Here is a 19,070-nt window from a genome sequence, read left to right as displayed (position 1 = left end):
TCGCTTAAGCCGCTGAAATCCGAGTCTGAATCCGAGCTAATGTCGCTATATCTTGCTGTTCTATCCGCCATGTTTGTTTGTGTTGGCATCACTATGTGACGTCACAGGAAAATGGACAGGTGTATATAACGATGGTTAAAATCAGGCACTTTGAAGCTTTTTTTAGGGATATTGCGTGATGGGTAAAATTTTGAAAAAAAATTCGAAAAATAAAATAAGCCACTGGGAACTGATTTTTAATGGTTTTAACCCTTCTGAAATTGTGATAATGTTCCCCTTTAAACATCCTCATGTTGCACAATGAAATGTAAGCATAGGATGAAGTGTGCATTCCTGTAACTTTCTCTAGTAACAGCATTCCACGATTAACATAAATACATTAACATTAATAATAAATGACAGTAGAATAAGCACACGTATGACTGAGGAGTCATAGTGTAACTTTGTGTGGTGTTTGAGTTGTCCGACTTTTTGTGTGGCCTTAAACGCACCAGTGGCTTAGTGCTATGCGTGTTGGTGACCGATGACAAGTTGGTTTATACGGCAGAAAATGACTACTTGTTCGAGATATAAGTTTTTTACTCATGTTTTTGGTGTGGTTATGGCCCAATGTAAACAGTTTTGCTCAATAAAGTGATCGATGTAATTCCTGTCCTCGAAGCATCTCGATAGACGTTACAATAATTGAACGGTGTTGACGAACACCGTTAGGGCCGCTTGTTGTCACTGTCACTCAGAGTTGCATTGCAAAATTACACAGAATAAATGTGTTGATTTTGTTTAGAATTCAGATGAGATTTGATTTGGTGCGCGGCATATATTTGCTGTGCGCAGAGGACGCTTGAGCAGTGCGCAATTGCACAGGCGCGCACCTTAGAGGGAACGTTGGCTGCTACCTTTTGTAGCAATGCTTCTGCTGCATACTTTGCATATTACTGTTGTCTGCTGAATATCTTCCCGCTTGAAGCCAAACTACCGCCAGATGATGGACCCCGTGCTGGGTTTTTTTTGGGGCATTAATTGTTCTTCCTCCATTTGTGATCAGTTTCGCACCTTCTCTTGTATTGTCACTCGCACCGCTCCGCTTGTACCACCTGCCTCAGCGAACGTTAGCCATGCTGTTACCTCTCTGCTGGGCGAGGGCGTATGACGCTGCACGCGCGACAGTATGTGACGTCTGTAAGAAGGTGGGCTTGTTTTACGCCCCTGTGAGAAGGAGAGACTAGAAAGAGTGAGAAACGCCTGTAGTGTAATGCCCGCAGCTAAAAGCAACTGTGTGACAACGTATACTCCAATATCACGATATCACGATATAATCATTTTCTATATCGCACAGAGGCAAACCCGCGATATATTGAGTATATCCTACATCAAACCATTCTCTAGTCTTCGTTTCGGTCGTAGCTAGGCTGAATCTTGTCCCGCCCTGGACCGATATTTTATCGTGTGCACGTACTGACCTGTAAAGTGCCTGAGAAGCTCGGTGCAGGCCTCCGCTACGGTTTCGTCATCACACCGCTCCATGAAGAGCGCCTCCTGGCCACATATCCAGCCACTCAGCATGTAGCCGTAGCGCTCAGGCGGGTAGAGGACGTCAAAGCTGCTGATCTTTTTGTACCACAGTTCCTCGGGGTAGGTCATATGTGCCAGCTGGGCCTCGTCTTCCCACACAAACTGAAAGCTGTTACACTCGGAACTCCAGAAGGGCTCGGCGTACTCTAAGAAGATCTTATCGGTGGTGCTTATCCCCAGCTTCTCGATGGCCAGCACCTTGTCCTCGGGCAGAGAGGGCGAGAACATGGCCTCGTGGTTGTGCTTCAGCCAGCCCAAAGAGACCGTCACGATCACATGGTCGGCCGTGATCCACTCCTCGTCTTCGCACTCCACGCAGATAGGGCGCGCCGCCATCGGGGGATCTCGCTGTCCGTGGTCATTTAAATTGTGGTTTTTGTCCCGGTTTATGTCGTCGTTCCTGGTGATTAAGTCGTGATTCTGGGCAGAGTAGTTCCAGTAGATACAGCGGACTGGTTTGCTAAGGCAGACGGTGTTGGAGGGGATATCCTGGGCCAGGACCTCTACGATCTTTGTGAAACCTCCGGGTATGACGTAATGTGCGCCGGGGATCTCAGTCCACTCGCCAAATTCACTCAGAGACACCTCGTCCATGTTGGGGGAGCTGCTTTCACAACTCTCTACCTAAGAAAAAGCAAAGACAACATGCTATCGTGTGATTGTAGACTATTTTTAACTTCTACTACCCTGAACAACCATATCTAGGCTGGAACTGGAAGTAATGTTGTGTTGTTCGCGAACGATTCGTTCGAACGAACGAATCTTTTGAGTGAACGTACTGAACCGAATCACTTCATGAACTGATTCGTTCCTTTCTCAGTTCAGTTGAGCTCCGCCGCGACCATGCCGGTATGAGTGGAACTGGCGCATTCTGTGACTCACTGAACCCTCGACGTCGGCGAACGACGCAGCCAGCTACTCATCATGGGGGCGGGGGGAGGGACTGAGCGAACGATTCGTTCACCGCGGATTAACGACATGAATCACTCAGTGAACGACAACGCTCTCGCTCTCTGCTCTGCTTGACCCAATGCCGCGAGTGATTCTCCTCCCGTAGCGGGGATATGTTTCATGCCATTGGCATCCGTTCTCCATTCATTCTCCAAGCTAACGGCTAATGTTGACTCAAGCCACATGAAAACAAACACACACACGCGCCCCGTCCCCATTATCTCAACACATAAAGTTATGAGAGTAGAGGAGACAGAAAGAAAGTCAGTGCAGGGCAAGGCTGAGCAGCAGTGACGCGAGGGGGAGGGGCGGGGGGTAAAGTGTAGGGCAGGCTGTTTGAGAAGATTTAAAATAAAAATAATAACTAATGTATGTACATATACATAGGCTATTATTTATCTTGATTTTTATATTATTTAAGCTATTTATTTTCTTTTTTATTGCATATTTAAGTTGATATTTCCATTTTTATATTTTTAAATGTAAGCTACAGAAATTTTAGTTTTAATGTTGGCTTTTCTGGCACTTGGTTTAATATTTGTTTTGTTTTATTTAAGGTAGCCTATTTATTTTCTTTTTGTTTGCACATTTAAGTTAACATTTTCTTTGTTATATTTTTAAACGTAGGCTACAGAACATTTAGTTTTTATGTTGGCATTTCTGGCTCTTAATTTATTTATTTTATTTTGAAGGTATTTATTTTCTTTTTGTTTGCATATTTAAGTTTACATTTTCTTTGCTACAGAACATTTAGTTTTTATGTTGGCATTTGTTAAGGGTTTCTTAATTTAATATTTGTTTTTGCACTAAACAAACGAGGCCTATTTATTTAACTGTTGATTGCAAGCATTTTAGTAGGCTATAACTATTTTTTTTATTTCCCACTTTTATTTATTTCTTATTTTCATTTCAGTGCAATAAAACATATTTAACAACAGGACTCGCGAACCTACTGACACAGAGAACTGACTGTGTCGCGGAGGAGGACGTCACATTGAGGCTCTCGTTCAGTCACTGTGCGTGTCGTTCATTGGGTGCTGAGGGCTTGTGTCGTTCGCGAACTGACACACACCGAGATCTGCCGCTGGGGAAGCTGTTACTGACTGACTCATGATTCGCTGACCTGCCCACAGAACTGCTGCTGCAGAAGTGATTCGGTGATTCGGTGAACGAATTTTTTGAACGAATCAATTTAAGGAACTGATTCTAGTGATTCAGTACAGTCAAAAGAACTGCCGATCCCATCACTAACTGGAAGTAACTACCGTATTTTTCAGAGTATAAGTCGCTCCGGAGTATAAGAGAATGAGTTAAGACCTTTGTTAGTTCGGAATCTGGGTTTAACGTGGTTAGTGGAGCTCCCCCTGGTGTTGTGGTTATGGCGGTCATTTACGTTAAGGAAGTAGTTTGACATGTACTTCGGTATCAGGGAGGTGTCGCGGATTTTATAGACTAGGCTCAGTGCAAGTTGTTTTACTCTGTGTACGTTATATGAGGCATAAATAACCAACTGAGAACGTGCCTGGTATGTTAACGTAACATATTATGGTAAGAGTCATTCAAATAACTATAACATATAGAACATGCTATACGTTTACCAAACAATCCGTCACTCCTAATTGCTAAATCCGATGAAATCTTATACGTCTAGTCTCTTACGTGAATGAGCTAAAAGATATTTGATATTTTACGGTAATGTGTTACTAATTTCACACATAAGTCGCTCCTGAGTATAAGTCGCACCCCCGGACTATGAAAAAAACTGCGTCTTATAGTCCGAAAAATACGGTTCACAGAACTAAGCCGCCTTAGCTTTTTACACAGAACTCCAAACAATGTCTGGTATGACATTTAAAAAACGTGTTTCACTGCTTTCAACACAACAATAACCGTCAAATGTAGAACTCCAACATTACCCCCTTTTTACAGCCATTGTCCCTGCTCTGTTACGGCTCTGATACTATCCCTTTAAGGGGAACTGCGCTCTTTTTGGAATGTTGCCTATTGTTCACAATCATTATGAAAGACATGATGATGATGATGATGGATGTATTTTTTTAACGCATTCTAACTAGTAAATAAACGTAAATACAAGTCCGCTTACAGCCGAGCAAATGGGAGCTCGACTATTTCACCCATAAAAATCAGATAAAGTAGCCATTCAAAAAGCGCCAACAATACTCCATTTACATTTCATGACTTGAATATTAACCATGTATTAGTGATATTGTTATTATAAGCGCTGACGCAGACAAATTATTTATAGCGCCGCCGTGATCACAAGCTTGTGTGCCTATGTTAACATCGACTAATAAGCTTCTTCCTCGTTTTCTTGCTCGTCAAACTTTATTGTAAATCATAAATCACGCCTCCCACCTGGAGAGTAGGAGGACGAGGAAGTATTACGACAAGTTGGTACACTTTGACAGCCAATTTAGACCCGGAAACGGCGAGGACGACACGAAAAGACGCTTGGTTTCACCCCGCGATCTTCATGAGGATTATGAGACATACTTCATCTAAATAGGAATATAACAAGATTCTATCAGTCGGCATCCTAATGACAGCAGGCCTTGTACAGTAAGTGATGTTTTATTATGCTTGTTGGCTCCTATGAAGTTTAAAAAAAAAATAATAAAATAAAATCAAACGTGATCCGTTTTTGAAATTAATGTGTTGTGTACGCTTAAAATTATCAAAACAAATAAATATAAAATGATATTATAAATGTGCCTGTTACTACATTACATATATACTTACATCATGTATATAAAACCTTAATGGAGGTGTTAGGATGTTTTTATAGGCTTTATAAGCAGAATAGAGCGGCTCCATTGAAAGCTGACTTTTGACCGCATTTATTTACTATTTAGAATGCATTAAAAAAAAAATACATCCGTCATGTCTTTCATAATGATTGTGAACAATAGGCAACATTCCCCCTAAAAAATGCAGTTCCCCTTTAAAGCAAATATTTGCATGGTGACATGTTTTCCAGCAATCTACTTGAGTACCATTCATAGTCCTTCCAAAATTTCATGGGCTTTTTCTGTGATGTTGCAACCTAAAATGTACAGAATGTTGCTCAAAAAAATCAATTCACATCCAAATTGTATCCAATCGTATTTATTCCGATTCTAAATCGATTCATAATAATCGAGAATCGATACATTTATATTTTTAGCTATCTTTTTTTAAGAAACAATTTTACATGAACACCATGATTGATATTATTATTGACACTGTTGCTTTAATTGGTATTTGGTTTTCCATTTTTTTTCAGTACTGTATTTGTAGGTCTTCTCACTTGCTTTAATTTCTATCCTAACTATTGTAAAGCTGGGATTGCTTTATTTGTTTCTACGAGCTTGGTTAACATTCTGGGATTTTTGTAAATAAAGTTTAAAAAATTTAATTTCCAAACATTTTTTTTTTCTTTTTTTCGGCCAATTTTTTTATAGGCGCTTATTAGTCGTATGTTAGGAGCCAAGAGAAGATTTTGTAACCTGTGACCTGTTTTAATATAATTTATAAACCAAAATAACACATAAGAATCGTGTTGTATTGACAGTCGATTCTGAATTGGATCATCATCCCAAGAATTGTAATGGAATCGAATGGTGATTCCTACCTGGAGTTTTGAGGCATATTTTTTTTAATACCATTGAATCAACTTGGGATTTTATGAATTAGTTTTGTGTTCCTTGGAACCTTACCCTCAAAAAGCACATTATTTTAACAAACATCGGAAAACAAATGTTGATGTTTTACTCGTTTTATACTACGCAAACTTAAAATTTGACAAAATATGGCAGTAAAAGTACGTACTGAGAGCTCAATGTGAAATTACTGTACTTTTATAATCCATCCATCCATCCATCCATCTTCTTCCGCTTATCCGAGGTCGGGTCGCGGGGGCAGCAGCCTAAGCAGGGAAGCCCAGACTTCCCTTTCCCCAGCCACTTCGTCCAGCTCTTCCCGGGGGATCCCGTTGTGTTCCCAGGCCAGCCGGGAGACATAGTCTTCCCAACGTGTCCTGGGTCTTCCCCGTGGCCTCCTACCGGTCGGACGTACCCGAAACACCTCCCTAAGGAGGCGTTCGGGTGGCATCCTGACCAGATGCCCGAACCACCTCATCTGGCTCCTCTCGATGTGGAGGAGCAGCGGCTTTACTTTGAGCTCCCCCCGGATGACAGAGCTCCTCACCCTATATCTAAGGGAGAGCCCCGCCACCCGGCGGAGGAAACTCATTTCGGCCGCTTGTACCCGTGATCTTGTCCTTTCGGTCATGACCCATAGCTCATGACCATAGGTGAGGATGGGAACGTAGATCGACCGGTAAATCGAGAGCTTTGCCTTCCGGCTCAGCTCCTTCTTCACCACAACGGATCGATACAGCGTCCGCATTACTGAAGACGCTGCACCGATCCGCCTGTCGATCTCACGATCCACTCTTCCCTCACTCGTGAACAAGACTCCGAGGTACTTGAACTCCTCCACTTGGGGCAAGATCTCCTCCCCAACCCGGAGATGGCACTCCACCCTTTTCCGGGCGAGAACCACGGACTCGGACTTGGAGGTGCTGATTCTCATCCCAGTCGCTTCACACTCGGCTGCGAACCGATCCAGTGAGAGCTGAAGATCCTGGCCAGATGAAGCCATCAGGACCACATCATCTGCAAAAAGCAGAGACCTAATCCTGCAGCCACCAAATCAGATACCCTCAACGCCCTGACTGCGCCTAGAAATTCTGTCCATAAAGGTTATGAACAGAATCGGTGACAAAGGGCAGCCTTGGCGGAGTCCAACCCTCACTGGAAACGTGTCCGACTTACTGCCGGCGATGCGGACCAAGCTCTGACACTGATTATACAGGGAGCGAACCGCCACAATAAGACAGTCCGTTACCCCATACTCTCTAAGCACTCCCCACAGGACTTCCCGGGGTACACGGTCGAATGCCTTCTCCAAGTCCACAAAGCACATGTAGACTGGTTGGGCAAACTCCCATGCACCCTCAAGGACCCTGCCGAGAGTATAGAGCTGGTCCACAGTTCCACGACCAGGACGAAAACCACACTGTTCCTCCTGAATCTGAGGTTTGACTATCCGGCGTAGGTTCCTCTCCAGTACACCCGAATAGACCTTACCGGGAAGGCTGAGGAGTGTGATCCCACGATAGTTGGAACACACCCTCCGGTTCCCCTTCTTAAAGAGAGGAACCACCACCCCGGTCTGCCAATCCAGAGGTACCGCCCCCGATGTCCACGCGATGTTGCAGAGTTTTGTCAACCAAGACAGCCCCACAACATCCAAAGCCCTAAGGAACTCCGGGCGGATCACCGAGGAGCTTTTTAACTACCTCTGCAACCTCAGCCCCAGAAATAGGGGAGCCCACCACAGATTCCCCAGGCCCTGCTTCCTCATAGGAAGACGTGCTGGTAGTATTACTTTTATAATAGTAATTATAATTAAATAATCGCAGACATTCTCCTTGTATGTTTTACGCTTCAAAAGTGTTTGTCCTTCTTAAACATTCATTTATGTGCCATCATATTAACACCCGCACATTAAAAGCATGTGTGAACTGTTGTGATCTATAGGGACAATCAGGGATTATTATCACACTTCAACATCTCTAACATGCCTCTTTGCTCGATCAGCATTGCAAATGAAAATATGTTCTTAATTGTCTTACCTTGCATAAATAAATGTTACATAAATATTAAAATACAATACACAGTACATATTTGTATACTGCATTACCCAGAATGCTTAGTGTCGTCAACAGGAACCAGAAGTAGCTCTGAGATACGCAGGAGAACGACAAGTGTGCCGTTTGAGAGTTGATGTATTGTTTTATGTTGTTTTTCCTGCTTTGTCTACACAAGAAAAGACGTCACAGCCGAGTTGTGAGCGTTCCAGTTACAAGGTCAAAAATCAAGATGGCCACATTAACAAAAGCTATTCTTGCGCTTGGCTTATCTGAATATAAACAACTTATGGGGGAACAAAAATCCACTCCTTTTGCAACCTTCAAACACGGCAGATGAAGCGGAAACACAGATGCTACGGCTAGAAACGTAGAACGTATAAAAGACGTGAAATATTTCAATTAACACCACAGTAACGTTACCATATACTGTATTAATGTCCAACAATACAGCAGCTTCTATTATTGTTCAAATCAACTACAATGGGGCCAAAGACAGTTGTGAGTACCAGCACTTTGATGAATAGGTGTCACGACTTGGTCCGGGGTGTTTGCTTTTCCAGGATGCAGCGGAAAGTTGGCACGGGCGAGACGGGAATGGAGGGACATGATTTATTTAATATATCAAAAAAGGAATAAATGAAAGCGCGCACAGTGGCGGAGAATAAACTATGAAAAAACAAAAGACTATAGCAAAAAGTACAAATGAAAAGCACGCACAGTGGCGGAGAATAAACTATGAAAAAACAAAAAGATTATAACATGGAACAAAAACTTACTTGGCTTGGACAAAAAAGGAGCAGCGTGAACATGGACATGAAACAATGGACGGAGCATAAATGTGGAGTGGTATGGGGTGCGAGGTCGTCAGAAAAACAAACTGAAAAACACTGAACTTAAATACTACAGACATGATTAACGAAAACAGGTGCGTGACTCAGGACGTGAAACAGGTGCGTGACGTGACAGGTGAAAACTAATGGTTGCTATGGTGACCAGACAAGGGAGTGAAAGACGGAAACTAAACAAAACATGACTTAAAACAAAACATGATAATACAGACATGACAATAGGATATTAAAGAATACGATTGAATTCAAGAAAGAACTTGTAGAAAAGTGGCATCCCATTGGCTTTCCCCTTTTCTCCGCTGATCACCGTCTTTGCCAACAGCTGTCTTCAATAAAGGTAGTCATTTCTCCATCCATATTTTGCATTGTTTTCTGCATGTAAAACTGCAATTATTTTATATTAAATATGTTTTTGTTCATATTTTTGGGATCCATTGGGTTTACTTTATTACTTGTGAGGAAAACATTATTTGGTTGATATCGGAGTGGTCGACACTAATTTTTTTTTGTATCAATCGGATACCAAGTAAATACATAGACTTAAAATATCATGATCTTTAAATATGTTTTACATTTTCCTGCAGTTAGTTGATTATGACTGTGATAAAAAATATTCAAAAAAATTTGTTTTTAAACTAAATGCATTTACACAAAATAATGGATTAATAATAAATCGATACAATTAAATCACATTCATTTACACACCATTTTATGAGAAGAAAAAAATTTACTAAAGTAAAGTTAAAGTACCAATTATTGTCACACACACTAGGTGTGGTGAAATGTGTCCTCTGCATTTAACCCATCCTGGGAGGTGAGAGAGCAGTGGGCAGCAGCGGTGGCCGCGCCCGGAATCATTTTGGTGATTTAACCCCCAATTCCAACCCTTGATGTTCAGTGCCAAGCAAGGAGGTAATGGGTCCCATTTTTATAGTCTTTGGTATGACTCGGCCGGGGTTTGAACTCACGACCTACCGATCTCAAGGCGGACACTCTAACCACTAGGCCACTGAGTAGGTTAGTGCAAAATAAAGAAAATACAAAGGCTGTTGTTGCTTTTTCACCCTCTGTGGTTCTGTATTTTTGCAGAAAGCAGCTGAGGTTGGCCCCACCCGCTTCTGGAGCTATAAATAGGTGGCATCAGGTGTGCGCTCGCTCTATTTATTGTGACGTTTATTGTTTTTTCTCAGTTCTTGTTTGACATGGTCATTTACTTTAAAATGTGGTTTCCACCCTTTTAATTGTTATGGGTAGTCGTGCAGTGACCAATTGCGGCTCCTGTGTACGGTTGGCTTGATCACCTGGCTGTCTTTTGTTATTTTGGGCCGCTCCATCAGGTCTCTTCATTTGATTTGGAACACAGGAGGGTTTTCACTGTAAATTAAAATGCACTAAAATAACTTATAACAGTCAATTCTCAAACCAAAGAATCGCTTGATTAAAGTACAGTGTTTTATTTTCCTATATTCAAACAGTGTTACTGTTCAAACTGTATGTAATGTTACAGTGGCCAAAAGTATTAAATATACTTTTTAAATAAAGCATACTGTATTTTATTGTTGGTCATTACAGTGGCACATGGAAAGACAAGTTTTTTGTGAGGTGGTACTTGGTGAAAAATGTTTGAGAATCACTGACTTAACAGGATTTAAATACAAACCTTGTCAATATAGAAAATAGAATCTGAGACTTTTAAGCGGTTCAAAAAATTGGCTCTTTATGTTTCTGTTTTAGAATTTTTTTTCCGAAGTCATTTGTTTTTATCAAGGAAATCATCACTTGTGGCATTTATAAGTTACGATTTGGCTCTAAATACTTTTGAAAAAATTACAAATGTACACTCTATTTGTGGGAAATGTTCCCAAAATATTAATTATAAATACAAATGTCCGATAATGGCTTTTTTGCCGATATCCGATATTCTCCAACTCTTAATTACCGATTCCGATATCAACCGACACCGATACATACAGTCGTGGAATTAACACATTATTATGCCTAATTTTGTTGTGATGCCCCGCTGGATGCATTAAATAATGTAACAAGGTTTTCCAAAATAAATCAACTCAAGTTATGGAAAAAAATGCCAACATTGCACAGCCATATTTATTATTGAAGTCACAAAGTGCATAATTTTTTTAACATGCCTCAAAACTGCAGCTTGGAATTTGGGACATGCTCTCCCTGAGATAATCCTGATACCCACTACAACTATGGGAAATACTATAATTTGACTTTCACTAAGTGCATTATTTTTTTTATTTAAACATGCCTCAAAACAACAGCTACAAAAACAATGAAGGCACACAGCTTCAGTCCAGAGTATACTAGAGTAATAAAGTAAACAATAACATAGTCCTCCTTGTAGCGTATCGTTAGCTCATTTTGCGGTGTGTGTGTGTTTGTGCGTGCGTGCGTGCGTGTGTGTGGATGTGTGTGTGTGTGTGTTACGGACAGCAAAGCCCTGTATGTCTGTTATTTCACTTTACCTTTTTCTGTGTTGATTGAGCTGTGTTGAAGCAATACATTATGTTAAATGAAGAGTTTCTGTCTCTGATAGTTGATATAATAATGTAAGTGCATCATAAAGCTTACATGAACTCCATGGTGTTCAGGGATGAATAGTCTCTCCTATTGCTATTGTACCATTTTTTTCAGCTATAGTTACATTAATCATTAGTAATGCAGCAGCCTAGTTTTGAATGGCAGGGTCCCTGCTATCACATGTTTATAAAAATATAACATTTGCATAATAAAAATCAACTACAGGCTTCCCAAATGCTGTAATAAATTAAGCATGATGAATTGACATGAAACTGTTTAATGTTGCACTTTTTATATGTAGAAGAAAAGTTTTGTCATTTTATTTAATCTGAGCAACAACTTGAGGCAGTTTAATGTTGATTAACGTGGGCAGAATTATTATAGTGTTCCCAATGTTAAAAGGATAAAGCCATTGTTTACAAATTTGGTAAATAAATAACCAAAAAATGTATATTTTGTTGTTTTCTTACTGTACCGAAAATGAACCGAACCGTGACCTCTAAACCGAGGTTCGTACCGAACTGAAATGTTTGTGTACCGTTACACTCCTAAGTAAAAGTATGGAATTTGGTACCCATCCCTAACTACGTGAGAGGAAATATGCACATAAAACAGCTGTGCAGGACATAAGAGAGGCTTGAGAGCTTAATATAAATGACATTCTGCAAATTATAGGGCTATAAAACATATTTTCGACAAAACTGTACAAATATTGACTAAATCATACGTGAAGGAGCTGATAATTGCTCCTAAACACAGAACGCCCTTTAATCCGGAGAAAGAATGTAGTTGAAATGGACGACAGACCTTGAGGTACTGTTGAAGCAGAGACAATTTCAGCTTCTTGGTGCTCTGGGAATCATCAGGATCCTGCATGATCCGCTTGCGCACAACGTCTCGCGTGAAGATGCCCACGCTGTTCTGGCTTTCGGCGCCGACCGGCTTCCCGTCTCGGAAGAACTCCTGCGTCAGCTTGTACACCTAAAAGTGGGGGCGAGCGTAGACGGGAAGTCAGAAGTCTGCAAAAGAGGGAAGGATGGATGTGCAGACTGCAGCGAGGTCGACGGGCCCCTAACCTTTGGGTCAGCGGACCCGAGGAAGTGAAACACAATCCGCTACATGCATATTTTTTTTCCATGAGAAATAACAAATACATAATCAATCAGTTGAATTAATAGTTTAATAGACGACTTTATGTTTTTTGTGTTTTTTGTTGAGCACAAACAGTCATAAAATGTGAAGAATAGGCATGGGTACCTTTTACCGATCCTGTACCCATTCCCGGTACTTGGGAATCGATACCGGTACTTTTGTGTTGTTTCCAATGTCATATGGGTTCTGAGTTTTTCCTTGCCTTTATGTGGGATCTGAACCGAGGATGTCGTTGTGGCTTGTGCAGCCCTTTGAGACACTTGTGATTTAGGGCTATATAAATAAACATTGATTGATTGATTGACATTTAAAATACGTTATATATATATATTTTTTTTTTCAACAACATTTCTGAGTCTCATTTGCAAGTATTATACAGTAGACTTTACATACAGTTGCAATTCCAAGACATTAGATGGCAGTAGTGTTTCGACTGCTGTGTGTCTTTACCATTAGGCTGAATATAGTCTTATGTTGCGCCCTACAAAGTGTTGACACTGTAAGTATTGTACTTATTACCAGTGTTCCTAGTAACGGCGTCGCTAACTTTTACTAGTAACTGGTATTCTAATGAATCACTTTTATGTACATTACAAGTTAATTGCAGAATATAACTTTTTGCTAGTGAAAGCAACAACCACCACCACACTAAAATACACTTGATATCAAATCAAAGAAGAAAACATCACACAACACACAACATTTAGTATAAACAACACATTCACACGAGTACTACTACTTTGAGGGAATAATGAACAACAAATCAATACCCTGGAAATCACAGCCATCGAAGAACACTTAATTTCTTTATTAACTAGCATCCAGTGAAAAGATTAAACAGAGCTGTCGTTACTGGTCGCATGTTGGCATTTTTTTCCATAACTTGAGTTGATTTATTTTGGAAAACCTTGTTACAGTGTTTAATGCATCCAGCGGGGCATCACAACAAAATTAGGCATAATATTGTGTTAAGTCCACGACTGTATATATCGGTATCGGTTGATATCGGAATCGGTAATTAAGAGTTGGACAATATCGGAATATCGGATATCGGCAAAAAACCCATTATCGGACATCTCTATTGAGAATACAAAGTGTGTTTTATCGGATTATTCGATAGATTACTCAATTACGAAAATAATCGATAGCATGCACATTCTGGCCATTCTGCAGCCAACGCCACTAAAAGAAATCCTTTTGGCTAGAATTTAAAAAGTCCGCCAAAAAAATAATAAAAAATGCTGCCGTGCTCAAATCAATGCCTGATTTTAGTCAACATATTTTTGTTTTAACTGCCAGGCTGCTGTTCCTTACACGCCCAAGTGGAGGAATCCACCAAGTCCAGTCTATCCCCACACAAGTTCGAGTTGTTTTGGTGTTTAGATTATTTTTTTTTAAGTCCCCCTAGAGCAGGGGTCGGCAACCCGCGGCTCCGGAGCCGCATGCGGCTCTTTGATCACTCTGATGCGGCTCAGCAGCTTACTTGCTGAACCCCCCAATTTTCCCGTGAGACTTTCGGATTTCAGGATTTCAGTGCCTCTCGCAGAAAACTCCCGGGATATATATTAACCGATTATCACCCTTACAACTATAATAAGGGCGTGCCATGATGGTACAACATTTGGCGCCCTCTACAATCTGTATTAACAGCGTGCCAGCCCAACACTTGTCATACAATATACATCTTCTGCTTGCACACGTACGTGACAGCAAGGCATACTTGTTCAACAGCCACACAGGTTACACTGACGGTGGCAATATAAAACAACTTTAACACTCTTACTAATAATGCGCCACACTTTGAACCAAAACCAAACAAGAATGACAAACACATTTCGGGAGAACATCTGCAACTTAACACAACAAACACAACAGAACAAACACCCAGAATCCCATGCAGCCCTGACTCTTCCGGGCTACATTATACACCCCTGCTACCACCAAACCCCGCCCCCACCCCAACCCTGCTCCCTCACACATCAAAATCCGCGTACCGCACCAGCTATCAAATTCCATATAAAGGTGTGGGCAGCATGTCTGAGACCCCTAGTTTATACAAGCACAAAGCAAAAAAAAAACTTTGTATGCAGTGTTATTTCATTTAAAATTTCAAAATATTTTTGCGGCTCCCATTGTTTTCTATAATTTGTGAAACTGGTCAAAATGGCTCTTTGATTTGTAAAGGTTGCCGACCCCTGCCCTAGAGCCTAAAAAAAAAAAGAAAACAAGCCTGCGTGTGCGTGCATCTCCAACTGCTTTCCCAGATGTGACACCATGAAAGCACACTAATCATGCACACACACCATCATGCTCTCGTTGTCACTGAAATCTTGTTTCTTCAAATGGCCAAATGTGCCCTTGTTGAAGTGAATGAAGTGTTTGGAGCAGGGAGAAGGCTATGGTATAATCGTTGGTCATTGTGTACAAAAACATTGTATCTGGATCAGTTTTTTACCAAAATGTATCAGAAGCAGAATAAAACACGTAGTATTGCTCATGAAATAATGATGTATTTTTATTAGGGATGTTCCGTTGGGGTTTTATTCTGACGATTCCGATCATCCATGAGCGAGACCGGCCGATACCAACATCGATCACATGTATATTTATGGTGAGTGTTATTGACAATATTTCAACTACTTCCTTATTATATTTTATCACCAACAACTATTTGACCAAAGCAAAGTCAATAGCACACTAAACAAAAGTAAAAACTACAATACACTCCTCATTTGTGTCCAGGGAATTGTTAACATTAAGAAAAACAACACAATTAAAAAAAAAAAATTAAGTATTAATCATATACTGATACTACCCTTGCTATCAACGCAACCAATTTATGGATCGATCCGCCATTATCCTACATGTTTATTCAGAAACGTGTTTCTTGGTGTTGTTTAAAGTTAATTTAGCGGTTAGCTTAGCTGTTAGCTGCTCTTGGCCTGTTCCCGGTGTGTAACATGTTTAGCGTCGTCCCCCGTTAAGATACTAAGAAATGCAATGGCTGTGATTATTACCAGAGATGTCCGATAATATCGGACTGCCGATATTTTTGGCTGATAAATGCTTTAAAATGTAATATTGGAAATTATCGGTATCGGTTTCAAAAGTATCGGTATCGGTTTCAAATAGTAAAATGTATGACTTTTTAAAACGTCGCTGTGTACACGGACGTAGGGAGAAGTACAGAGCGCCAATAAATCTTAAAGGCACTGCCTTTGCGTGCCGGCCCAATCACATAATATCTACGGCTTTTCACACACACAAGTAAATGCAACACATACTTGGTCAACAGCCATACAGGTCACACTGAGGGTGGCCGTATAAACAACTTTAACACTGTTGCAAATATGCGCCACACTGTGAACTAACACCAAACAAGAATGACAAACACATTTCGGGAGAACATCCGCACCGTAACACAACATAAACACAACAGAACAAATACCCAGAACCCCTTACGGAACGCTACAATATGCACCCCCGCTTACCCCCCCAACCCCGCCCACCTCAACCGTCCTCAAGCATGTCCCAAATTCAAAGTTTCTGTTTTGAGGCATGTTAAAAAAAAATAATGCACTTTGGGACTTCAATAATAAATATGGCAGTGCCATGTTGGCATTTTTTTCCATAACTTGAGTTGATTTATTTATATATTTATTTATTAATATATTTATTTATTTATTTATTTATTTATTTATTTATTTATATAAATGTGTTAATTCCACGACTGTATATATCGGTATCGGTTGATATCGGAATCGGTAATTAAGAGTTGGACAATATCGAATATCGTCAAAAAAGCCATTGACGGACATCTCTAATTATTACCTTGACTAACACACAATTGGCTGCTAGCCGCTTGTCAGCCGGGGTACTCAGAATAAATAGAGTCAGACAGAGGAGCTCAGCGTTTGTGGTCAGCATTAAATGGCGACCACGTCCTTTTTCACCAAAATCGTCCGGTACTGATCGGCCTTATTGCGGTGAAACTTGCCAAATATTAACATTGCTGTATTTATACTTTTGACCCAGCAGATTTGGTCACATTTTCAGTAGACCCATAATAAATTTATAAAAGAACCAAACTTCATGAATGTTTTTTGTGACCAACAAGTATGTGCTCCAATCATACTTGCCAACCTTGAGACCTCCGAATTCGTCTCCTTCTTGTTGTGTGTGCAGTTGTGCAGTGAGCTCCAAAAGCCGTAGATGTTATTGTAGCGTCCCGGAAGAGTTAGTGCTGCAAGGGGTTCTGGGTATTTGTTCTGTTGTATTTATGTTGTGTTACGGTGCGGATGTTCTCCCGAAATGTGTTTGTCATTCTTGTTCGGTGTGGGTTTACAGTGTGGCGCATATTTGTAACAGTGTTAAAGTTGTTTATACGGCCACCCTCAGTGTGACCTGTATGGCTGTTGACCAAGTATTCACCTGTGTGTGTGAGTGCTTGAAATTAACGTTATCACTAAACCAGTTAAAAGATCATACAACGTGTCAGCATTTCTTGACATCTTCGAGTAAAGACCATTGTTAAACCTGTCCAACGCTACATTATTATGTGACTGGGCCGGCACGCTGTTTATATGAAGGAAAAGCGGACGCCTGGACAACATGCGGCTGCTAAGGGGTTAAGGTTTCAGGTGAGAGAGGACGCTAAAGGCAGTGCCTTTAAGGCACGCCCCCAATATTGTTGTCCGGGTGGAGATCGGGAGAAATTCGGGAGAATGGTTGCCCCGGGAGATTTTCGGGAGGGGCACTGAAATTCGGAAGTCTCCCGGGAAAATCGGGAGGGTTGGCAAGTATGTGCTCCAATCACTCTATCACAAAAAAATAAGAGTTGTACAAATTATTGGAAACTCAAGACAGCCATGACATTATGTTCTTTACAAGTGTATGTAAACTTTTGACCAGCTTGCTTCTCCGGCAGAAAGGGTCCGTGAGTTTATCAAAGTGTGTTTAGAAATCACAGTTTTACGATCATTTTGATTAAATTCCTTGGGAATTTTACTGTAGTTTATCTTTAGTCATAGTGGTTAACTTATTTTTACATTTGCCTAAGCACACTGTGTCAAAATAGAATGCACGAGGTGTCGTCTTCTGCCATGAAGTTCCAGTTTCACCCATCTGATTTTAAATTAGGCGGTGGAGAAAGCGTTTTTAATGATGAATAAAAAAAGGGCCGGTTACGTAAGTAAGTGAAACAGCGCAACATGAAAGCGATGGAGGTCATGCTGGAAAATGTGTAACTTGTGTCCTCTCACCTCATTATAGAGGTCACTGAACTCCTCCACCAGATGCTTGGCGACCCTCTTCCCCACGTTGGTCTGGTAGAAGGCAACGCCGTTCTTGCTGTACTGGCTGAGCCGCCCCACGCTCGCCTCCCCATCTGTGCGCTCCAGCAGCCCGTTGTCCGCCGCCAGGTGGTACACCGGGTTCCCATTGGCTCCGTGGATCCAGGTGGCTCCTAGTTCCAAAGCTGCTTCACCTAGAAAACACGAAAAAAAAACAGTGTTTTTACTTAGAGAAGGCAAATATTGGCACCTTTTTTAAAACTGATCGGCGATCTTTACCGCAGCTGTATTCACAGAGCTTCACTTTTTCCATTTTGTGATGTTATAGCCTTATTCCAACATGTAATACATACATTTTTGTCCTCAAAATTCTACACACAATACCCCATAATGACAATGTGATTTTTTTATTTTATTTTAATAATAATAATAATGGATTAGATTTTATATCATGCTTTTCTATTATTAGATACTCAAAGCTCTCACAGAGAAGTGGGAACCCATAATTTTGCAAATGTATTACTAAAATTTGAGAGCAAGCTGCAATGGAAACAGCTCGTAAGATATTAATCCTCACCACTATGCTGGAAAATAAAAGGTTTATTCCACGTAACATTATCACTGGACGAAAAGCAATTACTAAATGTGTTACACACACACACATCCAGCAGGGTGACACAAGAAGTAAAACGCTAAAGCTTTAATGCCGGGGTTCTTAACCTTTTTGACCTCTGAACCCAACAGAGGGGCCATTAAAAATATTAACACTGATTTAGAAATCTTATTTGATTCACATATGATTATTTTGTGCTAAAATGAATAAGGAATATGTTTCTTAACTCAACTGTCTATAAAATTTAAGAAAAAAATCACCACTTTAGTCATAATTTTTGCGCTTAAGAAACTTGTCTAGGACTTTAGTGCCAGACTTCTTCTTTTTGTTTGATAATTTCAATACTGCCACAAGTGGTGGAAAAGTGTACTACAACTGAGTAC

General features: G+C 40.7%; 1 protein-coding gene across 2 annotated transcripts in view; it reads right to left on the bottom strand.

Moving 5' to 3' along the window:
- smox (spermine oxidase) overlaps window positions 1-19,070 on the bottom strand; it is a 61,740-nt gene that overhangs the window by 20,859 nt on the left and 21,811 nt on the right. For both annotated transcript variants that reach the window (XM_061984026.1, XM_061984027.1), the window contains exons 3-5: window positions 18,045-18,268; window positions 12,439-12,612; window positions 1,461-2,196 (exon numbers count right to left, since the gene is read on the bottom strand). In XM_061984026.1, coding sequence (XP_061840010.1) covers window positions 1,461-2,196; window positions 12,439-12,612; window positions 18,045-18,268 — 1,134 coding nt within the window. The remainder of the gene's footprint in view (window positions 1-1,460; window positions 2,197-12,438; window positions 12,613-18,044; window positions 18,269-19,070) is intronic.

The sequence above is a fragment of the Nerophis lumbriciformis genome, linkage group LG25, assembly GCF_033978685.3.
Source record: "Nerophis lumbriciformis linkage group LG25, RoL_Nlum_v2.1, whole genome shotgun sequence".
Classification (NCBI taxonomy): Eukaryota; Metazoa; Chordata; class Actinopteri; order Syngnathiformes; family Syngnathidae; genus Nerophis; species Nerophis lumbriciformis.
The sequence above is the reverse complement of the archived record's forward strand: the minus strand, read 5'-3'. Positions and strand labels throughout refer to the sequence as shown.